We start from the raw sequence: 22,971 nt of genomic DNA, 5'->3' as shown, positions 1-22,971 counted from the left end.
AAAGCCATTCAATAGATGACTGGATAAAGAAGATGTGGCACATATACACTATGGAATACTACTCAGCCATAAGAAATGATGACTTCAGATCATTAAAAGCAAAATAATGGGATCTTGATAACATTATACGAAGTGAAATAAGTAATTCAGAAAAAAACAGGAACTGCATTATTCCATATGTAGGTGGGATATAAAAGCGAGACTAAGAGACATTGAGAAGAGTTTGGTGGTTACGGGGGGTGGGGGGAGAGGGAGAGGGAAAGGAGGAGGGGGAGGGGCACAAAGAAAACTAGATAGAAGGTGATAGAGGACAATCTGACTTTGGGTGATGGGTAAGCAACATGATTGATTGACAAGATAACCTGGACATGTTTTCTTTGAACATATGTACCCTGGTTTATTGATGTCACCCTAATAAAATTAATAATAAAAATAATAATAAAAAAATGACAAATTAGTCATAGAAGAAATATACCTCAACAAAATGAAGACTATATACAGGAATACCTCATTTTATCATGCTTTGCTTTGCTGTGCATTGAGATACTGTGTTTCTACAAATGGAAGGTTCCTGACAACCTTCCATCAAGCAAGTATATCAGTGTCATTATGCCAACAGGCTCACATGATATCATTTTTTAGCATTAAATTAAATCTTAAAGAATATACATTGTTTATAAAACAATGCTATTGCACACTTAATAGACTACAATATAGTGTAAACATGACTTTTACATGCACTAGGAAACCAAAAAGTTTGTGCGACTCATTTTATTCTGAAATTTGCTTTATTGCAGTGATCTGCTATAGACCTGCGGTATTTCTGAGGTATGCCTGGATGATAAGTACGCAGCTAATATTATTCTCAATGTTGAAAAGTTGAAAGTGTTTCCTAATATCAAGAAAAAGACAAGGATACTCACACCACTTTTATTCAACATGTACTGAAAGTCCTAGCCAGAGCAATTAGGCAAGAGGGGAAAAAAGGTATCCAAATAGGACAGGAAGTAGTAAAATAGCTTCTAAAAGCCACAGGCAAAAGATTGAAACTGGACTCTTCATACCACTCATGAAAGTTAAATTGAAATAGATTAAGTCTTAAATGTAAAACCTGTAACTGTAAAACTCCTAGAAGAAAACAGGAAAAATACCCTTGATATTGGTTTTGGAATGATATTTTTCATATGACACAGAAAGCACATGAAAGAAATGCAAAAATAAATAAGTAGAACTATATCAAACTAAAATGCATCTGTATAGTAAAAAAATAATAAATGGAAAGACAACCTACCAAATGGGAGAAAATATTTGCAAACTATATATCTGATAAGGTGTTAGTATCCAAAATATGCAAGTAACTCATACAATTCAGTAGCAAAAGAACCCAGAAATAATTCCACTGAAAATGGGAATAGCACTTGAATGGACATCGTTTCCAAAAAAAAGATATACAAATGGCCAACAAATAAATAAAAAGGTACTCAATATCACTATCATCAGAAATGCAAATCAAAACCATAATATCACCTCACACCTGTTAGAATGGCTTTTATCAAAAAGGCAAGCGATAACTAGTGTTGGTGAGGATGTAGAGAAAAGGTAATCCTTTTACACTGTTGGTGGGGATATAAACCGGTACAGCTATTATGAAAAACAGTATGGAGATTCCTCAAAAAAAAAATAACATTAATCCAGCAGTCCCAGTTGTAGATATATCTAGATGAAATAAAATCAGTATTTCAAGAAGATATATACATTTATGTTTATTGCAGCATTATTCACAATAGTCAACACATGAGAACAACTTGTCTGTCAGTGGATAAATAGATAAAGAAAAATAAATACGTAGAAATATATGAATATGAATATTGTTCAACCACGAGAAAGAAGAAAATCGAGCCATCTGCAACAAAATAGATAAACCTATAGGACATTATTCTAAATTAAATAAGCCAGACAGAGATAAACAAAAATTGTATAATTTTACTTATTTGCAAATTCTGAAATGAAAAAGTTGAACTCAAAAACAGAAAGTAAGCCCTGGCCAGTTGGCTCAGTGGTAGAGCGTCAGCCTGGCGTGCAGAAGTCCCGGGTTCGATTCCCGGCCAGGGCACACAGGAGAAGCACCCATCTGCTTCTCCACCCCTCCCCCTCTCCTTCCTCTCTGTCTCTCTCTTCCCCTCCCGCAACGAGGCTCCATTGGAGCAAAGATGGCCCGGGCGCTGGGGATGGCTCCTTGGCCTCTGCCTCAGGCGCTGGAGTGGCTCTGGTCGCAACAGAGCGATGCCCCAGAGGGGCAGAGCATCACCCCCTGGTGGGCAGAGCGTGGCCCCCTGGTGTGCGTGCTGGGTGGATCCCGGTCGGGCGTATGCGGGAGTCTGTCTGACTGTCTCTCTCCATTTCCAGCTTCAGAAAAATACAAAAAAAAGAAAAAAAACCCCAGAAAGTAAAATGGTGGTTACCAAAGGGGAGAGGGATGGTTGAAAAGGGGAGATACTGGTCAAAGGATACAGGTCTTCAGTTATAAGTTGAGTAATATCTGGGGAGCTAATGTATTACATGGTGGTTATAGTTAATACTGCTGTATTATATATTTTAAATTTGCTAAGAAAATAGATATTAAGCATTCTTACCATACACACACACAAAAGGATAATTATGTATACATATATTAAATCATCACATTGTTCGTTTTAAATATATACAATTTTACTTGTCAATTATACTTCAATACAGCTAGCAAAAAATAATTAAATTTATGTTAAATGGTTTTTATTTAATTTTTATAGGATTATCAAATATCTGTAGCTTATGCTCCATAGATAACTTATAAGGAAATAAATTAATAAAATATTTAAACATTATATTTTTCATGTCATATAAGTTCCCATATTTCAGTCTACTTGAATGTCATAGTCTGTTAGTAGCATGTGAAATTTCTTACACAAAGTACTTGTGGTTTTGCTTTATATATTGTAGATCATGTTATACATTGCATACTGACTCAAATTTCTAAAGGACCATAATGGTGACAATATTTTTTTATATATATAATGACAATTCTGTCCTATGTATTGTTTTAAAGATAATATTATCAACACCTGCTCTTTTTGTTAGACTAATTTTGCATTCCATTGCCAACTATTTTGGCTTATTTTTTAGATGTGCATTGGTAACTTTTACAGAACAAGAATTAGGATAATTTTGCTTTTTCATCTATTGATTTAGTAATTTAACTAATTTATATGATAGTTTTATTGGTTCTTGCTTCTATCAACTTACTTAATGCTTTTGTATAGATATACTACCTTTCTACCTTTGTCATTATTACTTTTTGGCATATTGACTATTTTGATATTATTTTATTTCTTTTAATAATACACAGTGTAGAAATTCCACTTGGATTATATTGTTGCTTCAAATTTCCATCTAACTGTGCTCTTATATTAGTAATGCAAATAAACACTGAGATAATGTTGAGAATGTAGGTTTAGGATGTATCATGAAGACCTTGTTGAAAATTTACATTTAATTTATAAAGCAGGAAACAAAACTTTTCGAAACCTGCAATGTGGTTACAGAGGCTGTAGAACAGTGGTTCTCAACCTGTGGGTGGCGACCCTGGCGGGGGTCCAACAACCAAAACACATGGGTCGCCTAAAGCTATTGCGACCCTTATGTTTTGGTCATTCGACCCCCGCCAGGGTCGCCACCCACAGGTTGAGAACCGCTGCTGTAGAAAGATCAATTAGGCATTTTGTAGGATGAATTAAAGTGAAATGAAAACATGAGCTGTGGATATAAGTTACAAGAAAGTGCTTTTGTAATTAGAGAAGTGATGAGAAGGAATGAGAGTTATAGATGTAATAAAGACTGATGTCATTTGGGTGTGATGTGCAAATAAAAGAACAGAATATATAGTATGTTACTATTGACTGGAAAAAGTTATGGTGGCATTTATAATAAAAAATGTTTGAGGAATGGTTTTGCTAGCAGATGATCTGCTTTGGACATGATAAAGACTAGGTAAGTAGAAACAAGTACCTAATAATCCACCATGCCAAGACAGAGTTTGGAAGGAGTAGAAATGGAGAAGATTGATGAATCAGCCACTGTGTTGCTAGTTGAAGCCATGAGAACTCATGAAAGCTAGTGTTAGAGAATATCTGAAGACAGAATCTGGGTGTATAATTTGTTACATTACTACTTCTCAACATTTTTTTATTCAACTTGTTGACTACTAGGGCTGGGGCTCTGTAGACTCTACATTGGTTGATTGAGAGTGTGTTAAGTTCCATGTATTTGTGAATTTTCTTGTTTCCTTCTGTAATTAACTTCTAGTTTCATACAACTGTGTTTGGAAGATATTTGGTATAATTTCAATCTTTTCAAGCTCTCTAAGACCTGTTTTGTGATCTAATATATGTCTGTCCTGGCAAATGTTCTTTGTACACTTAAGAAGAATGTGTCTTCTGCTACTTGTTGCATGGAATATTCTATACATACCTGTTTTAGTCTAACGTGTAGCTCAAGTCCAATGTTTCATTATTGGTTTTCTGTCTAGATGATTTATTCATGGTTGAAATTGGAATACTGAATTCCCCTACTATTATTGTTTTGTTGTCTATTTCTCCATTCATATCTATTAGTATTTTGCTTAATATATTTAAGTGCTATACTGAAACTTAATCAGTTGCATTTGCAAATTATAGGCAGTTAAAACTCCACGACATTAAAAAAGAAATCTGTCACTTAAAGATCTGACATGAACATATCTACCAAAAAAAAGAATGAATTTAACTACAGAACCACATTATATGTTATCTAAAGTTTGTGTATATTTTTTCTTAAACTCTTATTAGCTGTTTATAATTCTAATTCTATAGTGCATTTTATCATTCTTTGATTAATTGCATTTTGACTTTTATAAAATCTTTTATTAAACATTTCCTTCAGATGATCAATATCTGTGATCAATTCCTTATTCCATAAAGGACACCCCAGAACCCCAGAACAGCAACCTCACACAGAATGATGTCGATGAGACTTGCTTTTTTATGGCAATGCTTATATCATACATATTTACAATTTTTTTTTTATCTCATCCAGTTTCTAAAAAGGGATAAGAATAGGTTTTCTATGAAGAATCACATTTTCTTTCTACTGACAACTTATTCTAATTATAAACAGTGTCACTAATGATGAAATACATCAATCTCTAAACTCTGCACGTTCAAACTCTATGCTTTTGATCACATAAGATGAATGCTAACAAACAGCTAGCCAAGCACTGGTGAGAGACAACTTCATATAAATTCAAGGTTACTTGAGAAGCCTTATTGAGATATTGAGCAGAATTCTCTAATTGCTAGAAAGCAAGAGAATTTAACCATTTTCACCTAGAGGGAACAGACGGAATAGTAAGTTTTCTCATGTATTATGAAGAAGAGGCAGTCAGTGATAGCTTCTGCACAGCATGAGTATTTGCTGGAGTTTCAGGCTGGTGCAGTATGGACAGTATCTCTGAAATGCTGCTGCTTTTAGCCATTATCATGTATGTAGGCATCAAAACGACCAAATAAGAATATGCTCATCCACTTATTCATCCAGTCATTCAATGAGTATTTACTGAGTTCGCTTGTTACCTGGCACAGTTTTGAGCTTTCAGGATAACACAGAGTGTGACAGAAAACTGTTTTATCCTCATAGAGAAGACATTACTACAGCAGGATTTAGTAAAATAATAGTGTGTCTTTTTAAATATATCATAAATATATTTTAGAAAATAAAGTAAAAAATAATGAAAAAAATAATAAATTCAGTAAGAGATTCATGCTAAGAAAAAACAAACAAACATAAAAGTATGTTCTGTGTCCAAGGTACATTTCAGAATGCAAAGACAGGGACGGGATTTGGATGAAAAGAAATACAAATCTCAATTACTGAGAGGCTACTTATACAGGATTTTCTCTGTCTCTCTCCTGCTGACCATGTTTTGCCATTTCACTAATTATTATTGTTCCATTAAAGTGCTGAAATGCTAGTCAATAAATGATTATTGAGATCCCACTGTGTTCTCAGCACCAGTACGACTGGAAAATGTGGCTGAATTCAAACAACTAATTCTACTGCTGTGATAAAATATGAAGTGGGGAATGATGCTTGTCAGTAAATAACTTAAGCCTTCTTGTTTTGAGGGGTGCATTTGAGTCTAAGCTTTCCCAGCCATCTATACATCACATAGCTGAGATTCAGCCATCCAAGTTCCTTAAACTCCTCCAAGAGGTGACATCATTTATTGCCACTAGATGGCACCAGTTATTTTCATATTTTTAGGTCTGCAACACAAAACAAAAACTTTTTCTAAAGGGATGGCTATATTTTAAATGGAAGAATGTTACTTAGCACCATTTTTAATATATATAGTTACATTATTAATAATTTTCTTATAGGAGCAGTCAGAGCTAGCTATGTTCACTCACTCACACACTTGTTTATTCAATGTATACTATCCCATACAATTTTTTAAAAAAATGTATTAGCAATGTCTTTGGAAACAAAAAAGAAAAAAACCTAATTGAGTATATTAAATAAATATAGTAATTGTATATATAAATATCAGGATCAGAAATAACTGGTAAAATGTGTATTATGATGTTATATATCTTTAAAAGTTTTGCAGGGATTCTGGTAGAATTCTTTATCATTTAGAAGTAATTTCCCTATAAACTTCCAAAAAATAAGTAACATTTACAAATATATTAAAAATATGGTATTTATTATTATAATTAAATATAAAAATGATTATAAATGTAAAATAGGACAGGAATCACTTAAGTAAATCTGTATCACTTAATAGTATCTACATAAAAATTTAATACATATAGCATTACAAAACAATAAAATTCATATCTGAAAAGATAAATTTTATCATATGACTTTCCTGTTTTAACTAGTAAGTGCAGCTGAAATATACAAAATGTTTCTAAAGAAAAAATATAAAATATTTTCACTTTTCAAAAAAAATGGTTGGTAAATATTCAAAGTATATTTATTCAGAAACAAAATGTATCTATTCTTACATCTCCCATTGAAAATATAAAAATGGCTCTGGAATAAATATAACCTATACTTTTAAACAGTACCCTTCAAAATAAAATAAAGAACAATGACATAATGAGAGAACACATAAATGCATTGAAAAGTACAGTATGCTGTATGAATACATTGTAATTACTTAAAAGGAAAAATGAAAAGTTATATGTTTATTATGCTAACAGATTTATCTTTAAAATTTAAACATCAGCCTTACCTGTGGTGGCACAGTGGATAAAGCATCGAGCTGCAGCACTGAGGTTGTTGGTTTGGTTCGAAACCCTGAGCTTGCTGAGTCAAGACACATATGAGAAGCAACTGCTTCTTGCCTCCCACTCCTTCCTCTCTCTCTCTCTCTCCCTCTCTCTCTCTCCTCTAAAATCAATAAATCTTAAAAAAAATTTAAACATCTTTGCTACCTCTCAATGAAAAGTAAGTGCCTCAAACTAGTTGATATTTTGACAATCCCTGTATTTCCTTCAGTCTAAAACAGTCAAAATAATACTCACTTTAGTATCTGCCAGAGTTTTCTGCCTCATGGCCAGGAGAGTTCGGTATCTCTGTTCTTCCTCAAAGAGTCTCTCCTGACAGGCTTTTTGCTCATCTATGAGATGATCATAAACAGCTTGTACATGTTTGTTTTTAAATCTCACATCTAAAAATTGCTCCCTATTAAGAAAGAATTGCAATTACCACTAATCAATTTATATTTTATTTTCTAATATTCACTTATGATACATTTTAAAAGACCCAATACTGAAAAAAAAACTTAACACTGAAGGGCTTTGGAAAAATTCCTTAGTCCCTTTCATAACCTCCATAGAGCTACATCTAAGTGGTCCAGGTACTAGAACAATCCCTGGAGAAATAGTGGATTCTGTTGGTTGTTGACCTGCCATGCCTCTGTTTTGTTGGCATTCCAAAAAAAACCCTCCTACATGCAGCATGTAACTATAAGGATACATTCTGATCAGATTAAGCCAACCAGCCATGTGGCTAATTATCCAGGTTAAGAGAGCCCAATAAGGTGAAAGGTGAGGACCTAATTCCTTATAGAAGAGCTCACGCCCATTAAATGTATGCAAGGAGTCACATTTTCAAATTTGCTGACAAAGGTACAGTGGAGGGAGAGAAAAAATGAATACCTAATGTTGAGATGCTGAATAAACCAATTGTGCAGTTTACTTTACCCATGGCCTCCTGTTATATGAGACATCCGCATTGTTTAAGCTGGTGTGCAAATATGTTTGTGTGTGTGTGCATGCATGCATGTACAAGTCTGTGTGTACTTTCTCACATGCAACTAAGTTCATCTTGACAAAGAAGTAAAATATTTTTCATGGTGAAATCAGTAGTAACGTAAAAAACAGTACTAGTAGAATAAGCATCAAAAAGTGGTTAAACCTGACCAGATGGTAGCACAGTGGATAGAGCATCAGACTGGGACACAGAGGACCCAGGTTCAAAACCCCAATGTTGCAACCTTGACTGAGGGCTCATCTGGCTTGAGCATGGGCTCACCAGTTTGAGTGCAGGGTTGCTGGCTTGAGTGTGGGATCAAGGATATGACTCCATGGTCTCTGGCTTATGCCCAAAGGTTACTGGCTTGAGCCCAAAGTCGCTGGCTTGAGCAAGGGGTCACTCACTCTGCTGTAGCCACTCCCCTCCCATCAAGGCACATATGAGAAGCAATCGATGAACAACTATGAAGCCGCAACAAAGAACTGATGCTTCTCATTTCTCTCCCTTCATGTCTGTCTAACCCTATCTGTCCCTCTCTCTGTCTCTGTCATAAACACACACAAAAAGTGGTTAAGGCAATGCTACAAAAATAAATATACTTTGGAAAAAATTTCCAGAGTTGATTAGCAACACAGAGTCCAGAATAAACAGAGCTGTAAAAGGTCCACCCAATCTTGTTACACATATTTGTTTCCACCTCTACTGGTAGAGAACAATGACTCATTGAACAGTTAGCTATAAAGACAGCAGGACTAAAATTTTTGATGGGCTAAAATGTGAAAGTGCTTTGAATGTAGTATCTCATTAATACGACCACAACCCTATGAAAGAATAATCAATATAGCAATTTACAGCATAATTAGTTTGTATAAGCAAATTAATAAATAACAGAACCTGAATTCAAACCCAGTTCGGTCTGGCTCTGTTTGATTCTGCAGCTCAACACTCAAGTACTCATTTCTTGTCTCTTTCATGACTGTCACCAGTAAATTTGAAACCACGACTCTTTATTCACATTTTTAGATGTGAGCCTCTCCTAAATGGAACAAGGTCCTCTCTTTTCATCTCTTTTGTCCTTTTCCCCTCCCTTTCTCATTTCTACAAACAACACCCAAAATTCTTATGTGATGTCCTATATAAGCATTCCCTAACCTTGACATTGTGGAGCATAGGAAACCAATGAAATTGACACAGGGAGGAGCAGGTATGACCCAAACTGGCAAGCTTTTATAGTTGCTCCTAGCAAATACCACTATATCTTGATCAGATATACTTTATTTTCTACACTAAGTATTTTGATGATAGATTATATTCAATATAGCATTTTTATTAATTTTTATATACTATATGTGTTTATAGGTATATATATATATGCTTGAAAATAGTGTTTCCTTTCTCATAGTGATAAAATGAACAAACTTTGAAGACCTATATGGCTGAGTTTGGACTCTTTCAGTCTCTAGTTAAGAAACAGTTGTAGGCCTGACCTGTGGTGGCGCAGAGGGATAAAGCGTCAACCTGGAACACTGAGGTTGCCGGTTCGAAATCTTGGGCTTGCCTGGTCAAGGCACATATGGGAGTTGATGCTTACTGCTCCTCCCCCTTCTCTCTCTCTCTCTCTCTTTCTCTCTCTCTCACTCCTTTCTCTCTGAAAATCAATATATATATATATATATATATATATATGAAACAATTGGAAAAATTTAATGACAGACAAGCGTAGACTTGATAGCTATTATTTTTATCAACATATTTTCATTGTTTTGCATATGCAAGGTCTGCCTCTCTAAAAATATCTTAAAACACTTGAAGGTACACTTTCCCACTTGATATTTTATTGTTTTTCTTGGTGCCTGTCACTAGGCACACATGGTTTTTTAATAAATAATGGTTAACTTGACACAGTCACCTACTGAAAATACCAATAGTTTATAAAGGTCTAAGAAATGCATTGTTAGGTGATGTTGCCATTGTGTGAACATCAGAGAGTGCGCTTAGACAAAACTCGATAGGATAGCCTACACAGGTAGGCTATATTGTCCAGCCCATCACTCCCAGGCTACAACCTGTACAGCATGTTACTGCACAACACAACATGACGTTAAATCAAGTACAAGAGAAAATGATGTGATCAAACAAAGCAGCAAACACTAGATGTATCAGACCATGGCCAGCCAAGACAGCATACTGTTTTACAGCAAACTTTTTAAATAATGTATTAATTGATTATTACAGAGAGAGGAAGGGAGAGAGAGACAGAAACATTGATATATTTCTGTATGTGCCCCGACCAGGTATTGAACCCACAACCTTTGCATATCAGGATGATTCTCCAACCACTCAAAATATCTGGCCAGGGCAGCAAACTTTGTTTTCTAAGTAGAAAGAGTATACTAACAATTAAAAGCATAGTGTAATAAGTACATAAACCAGTAACTAAATCACTTATTTTTATTACCAAATATTATATACTGTACATAATTATATGTGCTATACTTCCATATGACTGGTAGCTCAGTAGGTAGGTTTATACTGATCTCACGAAAAACACATGAGTAATGTGTTTTGCTAGACATTGACTATGGCTATGATGTCATTAGGTAATAGGAAGTTTTCAGCTCTATTCTAACCTTATGGGACCACTGTTGTATATGGGGTCAGGCACTGACTAAAGCATTGTGCTGTGGTACACGACTGTATATGTATTGTGCATGATTACCTGCAATCATCATCTTTTCCAATCCTAGTTAGGGAGTCAGTATACACAGTTGACAGAACGGATTTAGGAGCTAGCTTAACACTAATTAGCTATCTTAAGACAATTGTTTAATTTCCTGGAGCTTTGTTTACTAAACATTCACATGGGAATGTTATTACAAAATTTAAGGATTGTTGTAAGAACTTGAAGAGATTAAATTACACAGATTTCCTGCAAAGTGCCAGGCACACTAGGAAAAGAGTCAATATTAGCTTTAAATATTGCTGACATTATCTCTGTTGATGAATAGATTTGTAAGCAATACCACAGTGTCACCTAATCTTTTTTCCCTTTTTCCTGTGGATGGGCAGATTTTTGAATTTAGAGAGGGAACTGATTCACTGGGACATGGTGACCGCTTTTGTCTCAAAGGCAATATAATCTAGCCACAGGATGGAAGAAAATGTTAGGATTGAAACGGTAAGAATCCTGAAGAAGAAAAAAAACATCTTCAGCTCTTGAATTAAATCTTTTATAAGTTTAATGTGAATTATATAATTTTAGGCTTATACCTTTGAGCTCTAAAATATTCTTACAGAAAATAAGCAATGTAGATAAACATCTTTCAAAGCATGCAACATGTTTCTTTGCTTTTTACATGATATACCGAATAGGATTTGGGTTTTCTCAAATTAAGTTACATTGGTCAAATAAGTTTGTAAATATGAGATATATGTTTGCTCACTTTGGGTGTGGGAGACAGGCTGTAAAATGGCAAAGTCATTATAGCCTAAGGTTTAGTTTTAAAACTAAGCTTTTCCCCAGACCCTTGACTGTTGCATGATAGGGGGTGGTGCACTCTTATGAGGAATCCCATTTACGCCTCAGGTAAGTGACTTATATCAGAGACTTCCTTATTTATATGTTGGATTAAAGGTTTTGATTTCTACACTATAAAATGGGAACAGACCTGGGGCTCGCTCTCTCGGTTCCTGCTATCACCATTGCAGGAGCCTCCCTGATCCCTTGCCCTCCCTGGGAAAAGCAGGTTTTCTGCTTTTCCCTTGGCTTTTCTTGTGGCTTGCCTGTCTTGGTGAGACACCAATAAACAGAATGGTCCACCATTCTCCAACTCCGCCATTTCTTTACCGTCTGCCTGAATTCAATGAGAACCTGCATGTGAATGGCCACGATGGTGGCCCCTGGCCTTACAAGCTATATGATCATTTTTGAAATAAATTTTTACCCCATGGTAACACCTAAACAAATCCTTGTTGAATGCACAGACTTGACTCCTTTAAGGAGTATGGGATTAAGGTGTGCATAAGTGTTTCTCTGACACTTTATCCTTTGAGTGCTATGGTTTTGCTATTGCTGTATTAGTCTTCTATTTAAATCAAAGTATAATTCCTAAATGTGGTCAATGCATATTCCCCAACAGCCCTCCAAGTCCTGTTCTCAATGTATTACAGAATAGGAAATGTGAACCAAATAAGTTCTAAGTGGGAGGCTATGGATACACTAAGTTTCTTAGAGCACAATCATTTTCCAAGCAAACGACTTTATCACCTTTGTCACGTGTGGCCCTAACTAACGAGGGAACTGGACAAAAGGCTTTTGGATAAATTAGAGATGAGGTTTTGTAGAATCTCTATTTCTAAACTCTTACGTCAAAACTTATCAAAAAAGTTTGGGTGAAAAACCGTATGTTATTATTAACCATGACATGTAAATGAGAATACTAAAATTTGTGGGAAGGTTTATTAATTTTTTACGAATTAAAAGTTTATACACTTGGAAAAAGAAAAGCATTCCAAGTTATTCAGAATAAAATAAACATAGTGGAGCAATGAAAAACAAAAGCAATTTATGATTTTGTTTTTAAACCAAAATTATCAAATAGCATATGTATATTCCACATCAGATTATGATAGAAAATATAAATCATTTTAAATACGTAGATGGGACATAAAAGTGAGACCAAGAGACATTAATAAGAGTGTGGTGGTTACGGGGGGAGGGGGGAGAGGGAGAGGGAAGGGGGGAGGGGGAGGAGCACAAAGAGAACTAGATAGAAGGTGACAGAGGACAATCTGACTTTGGGTGATGGGTATGCAACATAATTGAACGACAAGATAACCTGGACATGTTATCTTTGAATATATGTATCTTGATTTACTGATGTCACCCCATTAAAATAAATAAAATTATTAAAAATATGGAAATTTGATTTTACCTCTTTTATAAATAACCTAGTAAACATTTAAAATTTTGATATACTTTAAGTACTTACTTCAAAATGTCAAGTGTCTGATCAAAAATTTCCTTTTCCTTGTGTTTGTCTTCTATGTCTTTTTGTAATTGCTTTACTTTTTCTTGATAAATAAGTGTTCTACTTTTTGTTGTCTCTATTTTATTAACAACTAATGAGTGTTTCCGCTGGAAAACAATTCAGAGATGCTTTATTTTAAATCCTGGGACTTTTAAATCCTTGGGATATAGGGTCACGATCACATTTGGCCATATGAACAATTAAAAGCAAATAGTAACTTTTTATCAATATAATCAATAACTTAGGTTTATGTCCTTTTGTCCATTGTTATATCTGATGAGACTTTGTAAAAGATGGGTTGGAGTTATCTATTCTTTCTCCCCTTATCTCTCCTCTTCTCTCCCTTTCTCCCACTCTCCCCTGCATTAGTTTGTCCCTACTCACAAACATATACATACACCTTAAAGTCATGTCTTTTTCTTATTGTTTTTTTTAAATATTTTTTTATTTATTCATTTTAGAGAGAGACAGACAGACAGACAGACAGACAGAAAGGAGGAGCAGGAAGCATCAACTCCCATATGTGCCTTGACCAGGCAAGCCCAGGGTTTCGAACTGGCGACCTCAGTGTTTCCAGGTCGACACTTTATCCACTGCGCCACCACAGGTCAGGCGTCATATCCTTTTGAGATGCAAACGTGGTGACTGGTTTTCAAACATGTACACTGAAAGTGGGAAAAAAATATATATTATTTTTCAGATAAAGTAGATATTCAATTCCAGTGCAATTCTGGATTGGAGATTCAAGTTGGCATGATCCTTCCATGCCTGTTGATATGTATCTTGACTAATTTACTGACTGGGTGACTGACTTAGTGTTATTCCCTGTGTCTGGCACTGCTTCTAATTAATGTTACTCTTTCACAAATTCCACAGATTCCAATGTCTCCTGATACTCCTATTTTTCACATTTTCCTCCATATTCTTCTTAATTATTTCTCTACTCTTACAAATTTCAAATGGCTGATCTTTTATTTTCCTATAAAAATCAACTCTTTGTCCAAGATTTTGAACACTGGGTATTGTCCTTGAAGATATATATATCCTCCCTGTTTTCTTTCTTTTTCTAGACATTCTATAAATTTTCATCTGATAAATGAAGGGTTTTTTTTTGTTGTTGTTGTTGTTATTGTTGGTTTTTGTTTTTTAATATCAGAATGTTGTTGAAAAACGGCTGACTGGGATATAATGTTATTACTGTGAGAAAAATCAACCTTAGAAAAAAAGAGTGTAGACAGGCAAAATTATGGATTAAAGTAAATATGTAGTAGTTAGAAAGAATGGGAAAGTCTTCATATAGCATGCTTTCTCTCACAAAACTTGACTTTCAGGTGAGATTCCATAATTCATGCCATAACCTTGAATGCAGATTCTCACAGGAAACTGAGAAGACTCAGAAGCAATGGTGTCAACAACTTAGATCAGCGGTTCTCAACCTGTGGGTTATACAATACATTTTAAAATAAAATATGTATTTCCGATGGCTTTAGGCGACCCCTGTGTTTTGGTCGTTCGACTCCCGCCAGGGTCGCGACCCACAGGTTGAGAACCGCTGACTTAGATCATGCTAGTCAATTCAACAATGTTGCAGATGGTACCAGAGAATTCCACACTAAAGAAAAGAGACTGTGCTTCCTGCAGACAGTGGTGAAAACCAAAAATTGTATATTTGGCACCTTTAATAGGTACCATGAGAGAGCACTGTAATTGTGAACAGTGTATCCCCCTCCATAGCATCAAAAATATCAGAGACATCCCCAGAGTGATTTGAGTCTGGAGAAAGGAAACTCTTGATGCTTTAAGTCAGAAGTTAGTACAAATCTGCATATCTGAGTGAAAAAAAGCTTGAGGATTCCGAGATCCATTTGTAAGTCTTTTTTTTTTTTTTTTTTTTAAGGAGAGTCTTTGCTCACTAAAACTTTATTGGTAGATCTGTAAGTCTTTTGATGGATGCTCAAGTATCACCAGAGCTAAAGGGAATAGAGGCATAAGCAGTAAATTTATAATTCGACCATTTTTTATTCCTTTTCTCTAACCTGGTGACAAAGGTTTCAGCAATTCGGGGGCTTTCCACACAAAGGTACATTCATGTCCAGACTTGGAAAGGTCTGGAAATCTAAATGGCAGTTAATTCATGTTTTACTATACAACATTTTTCATTATTTCCTTATCTCAGAAACTTTCAAACCACACATTAAAAAATATTAAGTAATGAGTTATGTTCAAAGTCTAAACTATTAATGTGAAATTATATTTTTAATTTTTATTAGAATTCAATAAATATCAATATATTATGTTATCTAAATGTAATAAGTTCAAATTTTACACCTAAATTTAAATTGGGGTTAAAAATAGTGAAAAATTAGTAGTATTGTTTAGTTTGACCCATGATTGAAATGCCTAAGCATAGTAAAAAATAAAATTATTTGTGTTAAAACTTAAGTTCTTAGAGGGCAGAAAATAGCATCTATAGTACTGATTGTACACTAATAAGCATAATAGGTACTTAATAAATGCTATTAGTGGTGTTGGATAAAACAACAATTTGCAAGTTTCTTTAGAATGAGGTTCAACAGCATGAGATCTGGGCATTGCCATTCTCACTAACTTCACCTCTTTTTACTCCTGTAACAGGTGCTCTGCTCTCTGACCATACTTTAGTATTTGCCATTCCACAAACGCATAGAATCCTCTCATGATCTCTTTGCTTTGTAAATACAGTGTCTGTTTCTAGAATGCTCTTACTCATTTCTACAAGTTAAAATTTTATAATAATAATAGAAACCATTTGTTAAATATTTCCAGTGCCAACTATTCTTTTAGGCATTTTGTGTACCTATTCTCTTCAATATCATGATCGGCAAGTATCCAACTTCTATTTATTCCATTAGTGTTCTCTTTTTTAGACATCATCTCTGCTGAAAGTCCTTTCCTGATTCCATCCATTTGTCCCAGTTTCCTCCGCCATGATCCTGCGGTGCATCACGGCACAGCTGTAATGGCTCTAAGAATGTATTTAATGCACTTTGTTTCTTTGCTCCCCAATAAAATGATGTGCTTCTTGAGTTAACAAAGTTCTCCTTTTACTTCCCTACCTCCAAAAACGTTCAACAGGAAAGGCAAATGAATTTGAATCACAAATAAATAAAAATTAATCCTTCTTTTCTAACCATTCAACTTCTAGTGCCTTCTTTAATATTGAGCATACACACATACACATAATATTCAGACATATTTTTCTTGTATTTTGTTTATATTTGTTACATATGCCACCCTTGGCAATTTTTAGTTAATATTTTTGAATTTAATATTCAGCTATGGACATAAAAACTGTGGTGGCTTTCTATTGCAGTGATGAACGCGTATGTTTTATTTTATGTGACATGTTACAAGTAATTTGTTATCAATAACAGTAGTGTGCTAAGTAGTAACAGCTGGTATGAATGTTTTGTTCCTGATTTTAATGGAAATAATTTTCATTTTTCATCATTAATTATGATGCTTGATGGAAAATACTCGTAGACACACAGTAACACATATTATCAATGTAAGGCTGTTTCCATTCTATTTCTAGGCAGGTAAGAGTCTTGAAAAATCATTAGTGCTTATAGAGTTGTATAAAATATTTTTGGCTAATTGTCTTTCATTTCTGAAAATGTAGTGAATTATATTAATGTAATTTTTTATACTGAATCATCTTCACATTCTTCAAAGGAACCTTATTTTGCATAGTATATTCTTTTTAGCACATTATAAAATTCTATTTGGTGATACAGTTAAGAATTTGTTGTCTATCAGTGGTAGAGTGTCGGCCTGGCATGCAGGAGTCCTGGGTTCGATTCCCGGCCAGGGCACACAAGAGAAGCACCCATCTGCTTCTCCACCCCTTCCCCACTCCTTCCTCTCTGTCTCTCTCTTCCCCTCCTGCAGCCAAGGCTCCATGGGAGCAAAGTTGGCCCGGGTGCTGAGGATGGCTCTATAGCCTCTGCCTCAGGCACTAGAATGGCTCTGGTTGCAACAGAGCAACGCCCCAGATGGGCAGAGCATCGCCCCCTGGTGGGCAGGCTGGGTGGATCCCTGTCGGGCGCATGTGGGAGTCTGACTGCCTCCCCGTTTCCAGCTTCAGAAAAATACAAAAAAAAAAAAAGAGAGAGAGAGAGAGAATTTGTTGTCTATATTCATAAGTGAAATCTCCTATAGATTTTTGTGTTAATATATTTCATTTATGATTTCAAGGTGATGTTGTTATAGAATAAATTTTAAATCTTTCCATTCTTTCTTACACTGTGGACATGGCCTTTGTGAGAAGGCTTATAAAATCTCTGAACTTGTTCTTGATTTTTGTAATAGAGTGTGGACAAATTAAATTTATTTTATAATTATGAATCTATTATTCTTTTTTCTCTTCACTTGGTTTTCATTGTTTATATTTTATAAATTAAATCTATATTTCATATCGATTTCAGATTGCTATTCAAAATAGCATTCTTTCCTTCACTATATAATTATGTCTTTTAATATTTCCTATATTTCTCTCTTAAGTCTGTTAATTTCTCTTTTCTCTCTTTTGCCCTTAATATATATGCCAATTATTTTTAGTTTTTCTTACAAAATAATGCATTGGTAATAAGAAAGTATGATTTTGGACCAAATTTTCTATATAATTTATCATCATACATCACATTAATAATCTGTTATAATAAATATTATTATTTTCATCAGTAATTTTATGTTTCTTTTATGGCTCAGTACAGGGCAAACACTATTTAACAATATAATTGCATCTCTAACTTATAGCCCATATGCTGTCCACTCTCAAATCCTATTGGGCTACCTTTAAAGTATACTCAAAGGACAGCAAGTTAAAGGCAATAGACTATCTCCACTTTCCCATATCCAGTGATTCTCTAAAGGTAGAATATTAGATGTAGAATTTTTAGAGAGTAAATATTTATAATTTGGACAAAGCACTGAAGTCTTTTGATATAGAGCCATGTGGCTCATGCTGCTTACATACCAGTTTCAGGGTAAATGTATTAACAAATGTTTCAGTCTGTAGATTGATTTAATTTCTTTTTTGTGTGTGAGACAGAGAGAGGGACAACTAGGGACAAACAGACAGAAAGGGAGAGAGATGAGAGCATCAATTCTTCATTGTGGCACCTTAGTTGTTCATTAATGGCTTTCTCATATGTGCCCTGATCAGGGGGCTACACAGACCGAGTGGCCCCTTGCTCCAACCAGATGAGCCCACGCTCAAGGTGGTGACCTCGGGGTTTCAAACCTGGGTCCTCCGTGTCCCAGTCAGACTCTCTTATCCAGTGTGCCACCACCTGATCAGGCTATAATCTATACCAGTGGTAGTCAACCTGGTCCCTACCGCCCACTAGTGGGCATTCCAGCTTTCATGATGGGCGGTAGTGGAGCAACCAAAGTATAAATAAAAAGACAGATTTAACTATAGTAAGTTGTTTTATAAAGATTTATTCTGCCAAACTTAGTGAAAATCCAACATAAAGTACTTGGAAAGTAATTATTATTACATGTTTTAACTTTCTGTAACTCTGTTTTATAAATTTTATAAAGTAAAGTTACTTCCCTACTTTATAAACCACCATTACTGTGGAACCGGTGGGCGGTTAGAAAATTTTACTACTAACAAAGATGCAAAGGTGGGCGGTAGGTATAAAAAGGTTGACTACCCCTGCTCTACACATTTCTAACTCCCATCCCAGTACTAACCAGGCCCGACCCTATTTAGCTTCCGAGATCAGAGGAGATTGGGCGTGTTCAGGGTGGTATGGCCACAGGCGCCTAACACATTTCTAACTCTACTCTGGAGGAAAGGGCATGGGGTATACAATAGGTCAATGGGGAAGACACTGTGAGAGGAAGTCAACAGAGACTGAGTGAACACATGCTGAATCAATTTAGTGCAACCAATTCAAATGAGAGGCATCCACCTAAACTTAAACTAGTTTAAATAGTTTTCACTGACCTAAAGTGCAAATTAATTTTTTTCATATTAAATGTCTTACCTCTGTTTCTATTAGTGCTTCTTGAGTTTTCTTCCCTTTTCTTTGCAACTTTTTCTTTGTTTTTTCTACATTGCTTTTAATATTGTCTCTCTTTTCAATGATATGATTTAGTATCTAGGAGACATTCAGAAATTAAGATTTGTAGCTTTTATAATCAGTTATCCTTGTTCAGCTCAAATATATAGTTCTCAAATGCCCATTTTAATAATAACAACAACAGATATTTTCATATAAAGGAAAAGGAGAACCACATGTGAATTACAAAAACATACAATAATGACAGAATCCCAATATTCAAGTTGAACAACCTAAGAAAACCAAATCTTACCAATCTTAGCTGGGTAACAAACAGTAATAAAGTCACATAATAATTATAAATTTTCATTACAACATTTAATTTTTTTAACCAGAGGACAAGATGGCGATGGAGTAGGCGGACGTACCAACTTCCACCTCCCAGAACCAAAGTGGATTACAACTTAATTTTAAGAATTACCATCTGGAAAAAACAACTTTGGACTAAACTAAGAGGACTCTTCAACCAAGGAACACTGAAGAAGCCACACAGAAACTGGTAGGAAAAGTGGAAATGCGGAGAGGGCTGCCCAGCTCCCTGGAGCAAACGGCAGCCTGGAGAGACTTGCGTGGCGGGAAGTGAGTTTAGCAGAGAAGGGAGAGTCCTGAGGCACAGGAACAAAGCCCCAGCCTGCAGCCCCAGAGCCTAGAAGAGGCTTATGGACAGTATTTAGCTGGAAACAAGTCAGGATACTGTTTGTGAGAAAGACACTGATTTCTCAGACCCAGGATTCTTCTTAAAGGGACAGCGCAGAAAACCTCTCACACAACCACTCACCTGGGTTTCTGAGGGATGGGGAGAGAGGAGAGGACCAGAGCAGCAGGAAGAGAGGCCCAGGTGTGAGCCCAGTCTTGCCAGGCTGGGGCAGAGGGGACGTACGAAAGCAGTCAAGCCCAGCTGCGGGCCACCTGCAATCCAGCCTGCAGGGAGAAGGGCAAGAGCCCCAGTAGGGTCGAGACCCGCCCTTGAGCAGGGGCTCAGGAGCAACGCCTCTCCCGGCCCATGGGAACCGAGGCTTGAGACCTGATGCAGGACCCGGCTCCTCCTGCGAGGGTGGAGCGAAAGCCCAGAACAGGCAGAGTCCAGCAACTGAGTGAGGGCACACCACCCCACTGGCCCATGGAGCCAAGGCTTGCAGCTGTCCTGCGAGCGGGCTCCTCCCACAGGGGCAGGGTGAAAGCCCGGAATCAGGCAGAGACCCGAGCTGAGCAAAGGTGCTCACTCCTGCCCTCAGGGCCAAGGTCTGTGGCCAGATGAAATGCATAACCCCACCTTCGGGGTCAGGGCAAAGGCCGAGGCCAATCAGGCTTGCACACCTGAGCACATGATCACAGCCCCTCCCATGAAGGAGAGGCAGAAACCACAGCAACAGCCCCAGTGGGCTGGCACCAACAACCCCCATACCCAAACGCCCTAGGCAGCAGCAGCAAAGGGGGTGGCAGGCCTGCAGACAGACCACATCTAGGGAACACAAAGGCCACACACAGTGGACACCAGTGGCTAAAATATTTTTTTATAAAGACAAATTGGGAAGGCAGAGAAATGCAACACAATGAATCAAGAGAAATCTCCAGAAAAGGACCTGAATGAGTGAGATATAACCAAATTACCAGATGCAGAGTTGAAAATAATGATTGTGGCCCTGGCCGGTTGGCTCAGTGGTAATGCGTCAGCCTGGCATGCAGGAGTCCTGGGTTTGATTTCCGGCCAGGGCACACAGGAGAAGCACCCATCAGTTTCTCCACCCCTCTCCGTCTCCTTCCTCTCTCTCTCTTCCCCTCCCACAGCCAAGGCTCCATTGGAGCAAAGTTGGCCTGGGCACTGAGGATGGCTCTGTGGCCTCCACCTCAGGTGCTAAAATGGCTCTGGTTGCAACAGAGCGACACCCCAGATGGGCAGAGCATCGCCCCCTGGTGGGCATGACAGGTGGATCCCGGTCGGGTGTATGCGGGAGTCTGTCTGACTGCCTCCATTTCCAACTTCAGAAAAATACACACACAAAAAAAATAATGATTGTTAGGATATTCAAAGATCTAAGAACAACAATAGATGGTCATTACGAACACAAAATTAAAGAGATAGCAAATAAAAAAAAAGGACATTGAAATAATAAAAAAGAATCAGTCAGAAATTACAAATACAATATCAGAAATAAAGAACACAATGGAAGAAATTAAAAGCAGGATGGATGAAGCTGAGAATTGAATCAGTGAGTTAGGGACAAGATAAATGAAGGCAAAGAAGCAAAGCAGAAAAAAGAAAGACTCAGAAAGTCTGAGGAAACCTAAGAGAGCTCTGTGACAACATGAAGAGAAATAACATCCGTATCATACGGGTTTCTTAAGAAGAAAAGAATAAGAGATAGAGTCTTTGTTCAAACATATCATAGCTGGGCCCTGGCCGGTTGGCTCAGTGGTAGAGTGTTGGCCTGGTGTGCAGAAGTCCCGGGTTTGATTCCTGGCCAGAGCACACACAGGAGAAGTGCCCATCTGCTTCTCCACTCCTCCCCCTCTCCTTCCTCTCTGTCTCTCTCTTCCCCTCCAGCAGCCAAGGCTCCATTGGAGCAAGGATGGCCCATGTGCTGGGGATGGCTCCTTGGCCTCTGCCCCAGGCACTAGAGTGGCTCTGGTCGCAACAGAGCGATGTCCCGGAGGGGCAGAGCATCGCCCCCTGGTGGGCAGAGCGTCGCCCCTGGTGGGCGTGCTGGGTGGATCCCGGTCGGGCGCATGCGGGAGTCTGTCTGACTGTCTCTCCCCATTTCCAGCTTCAGAAAAATACAAAAAAAAAAACAGAAAAAAAAAACATATCATAGCTGAAAACTTCCCTAAATTAAGGCAGGAAAATGTCTCACAAGTTCAAGAAAAACAGAGAATTCCATAACAGAGAAACCCAAGGAAATCTACATCAAGATACATCATAATTAAAATATCAAAGCTAAGTGATAATGAGAAAATATTAAAAGCTGCTAGAGAAAAAAAGGCTATCACCTACAAAGGAGCCCCAATAAGGATTACTTCTGACTTCTCAATAGAAACACTTGAGACCTAAAGGGAATGGCAAGAAATATTCAAAGTAATGTAGAACAAGAGCCTACAACCAAGACTACTTTATCCAGCAAGGCTATCGTTTAAATTGAAGGAGAAATAAAAAACTTTACAGACAAAAAAAAACCCTCAAGGAATTCATTACACCCAAACCAGTGCTGCAAGAAATGCTAAGGTGCCTGCTCTAAACAGATCAAAGGGGAAAAAATATAGCAAAAGAGGAATACAGTTTTAAAGAATAAAATGGCAATAAAATAACTACTATCAATAATAACCTTAAATGTAAATGGATTATATGATCCAATCAAAAGACATAGGGTAGTTGCATAAATATGAAAACAGGACCCATACATATGCTGTGTACAAGAGACACACCTTAAAACAAAAGTTGCAAATAGACTGAAGATAAAGGTATGGAAAAAAATATTTCACGCAAATGGAAATGA

The 22,971-nt window shown here is 36.7% G+C and overlaps 1 protein-coding gene across 1 annotated transcript in view; it reads right to left on the bottom strand.

The window, feature by feature from the left end:
• CCDC178 (coiled-coil domain containing 178) overlaps nt 1–22,971 on the bottom strand; it is a 408,692-nt gene that overhangs the window by 271,264 nt on the left and 114,457 nt on the right. Inside the window, exons 15-17 of the mRNA XM_066352292.1 lie at nt 19,406–19,519; nt 13,329–13,474; nt 7,605–7,764 (exon numbers count right to left, since the gene is read on the bottom strand). Coding sequence (XP_066208389.1) covers nt 7,605–7,764; nt 13,329–13,474; nt 19,406–19,519 — 420 coding nt within the window. The remainder of the gene's footprint in view (nt 1–7,604; nt 7,765–13,328; nt 13,475–19,405; nt 19,520–22,971) is intronic.

This window comes from Saccopteryx leptura, chromosome 11 (genome assembly GCF_036850995.1).
Source record: "Saccopteryx leptura isolate mSacLep1 chromosome 11, mSacLep1_pri_phased_curated, whole genome shotgun sequence".
NCBI classification, from domain to species: domain Eukaryota; kingdom Metazoa; phylum Chordata; class Mammalia; order Chiroptera; family Emballonuridae; genus Saccopteryx; species Saccopteryx leptura.
The sequence above is the reverse complement of the archived record's forward strand: the minus strand, read 5'-3'. Positions and strand labels throughout refer to the sequence as shown.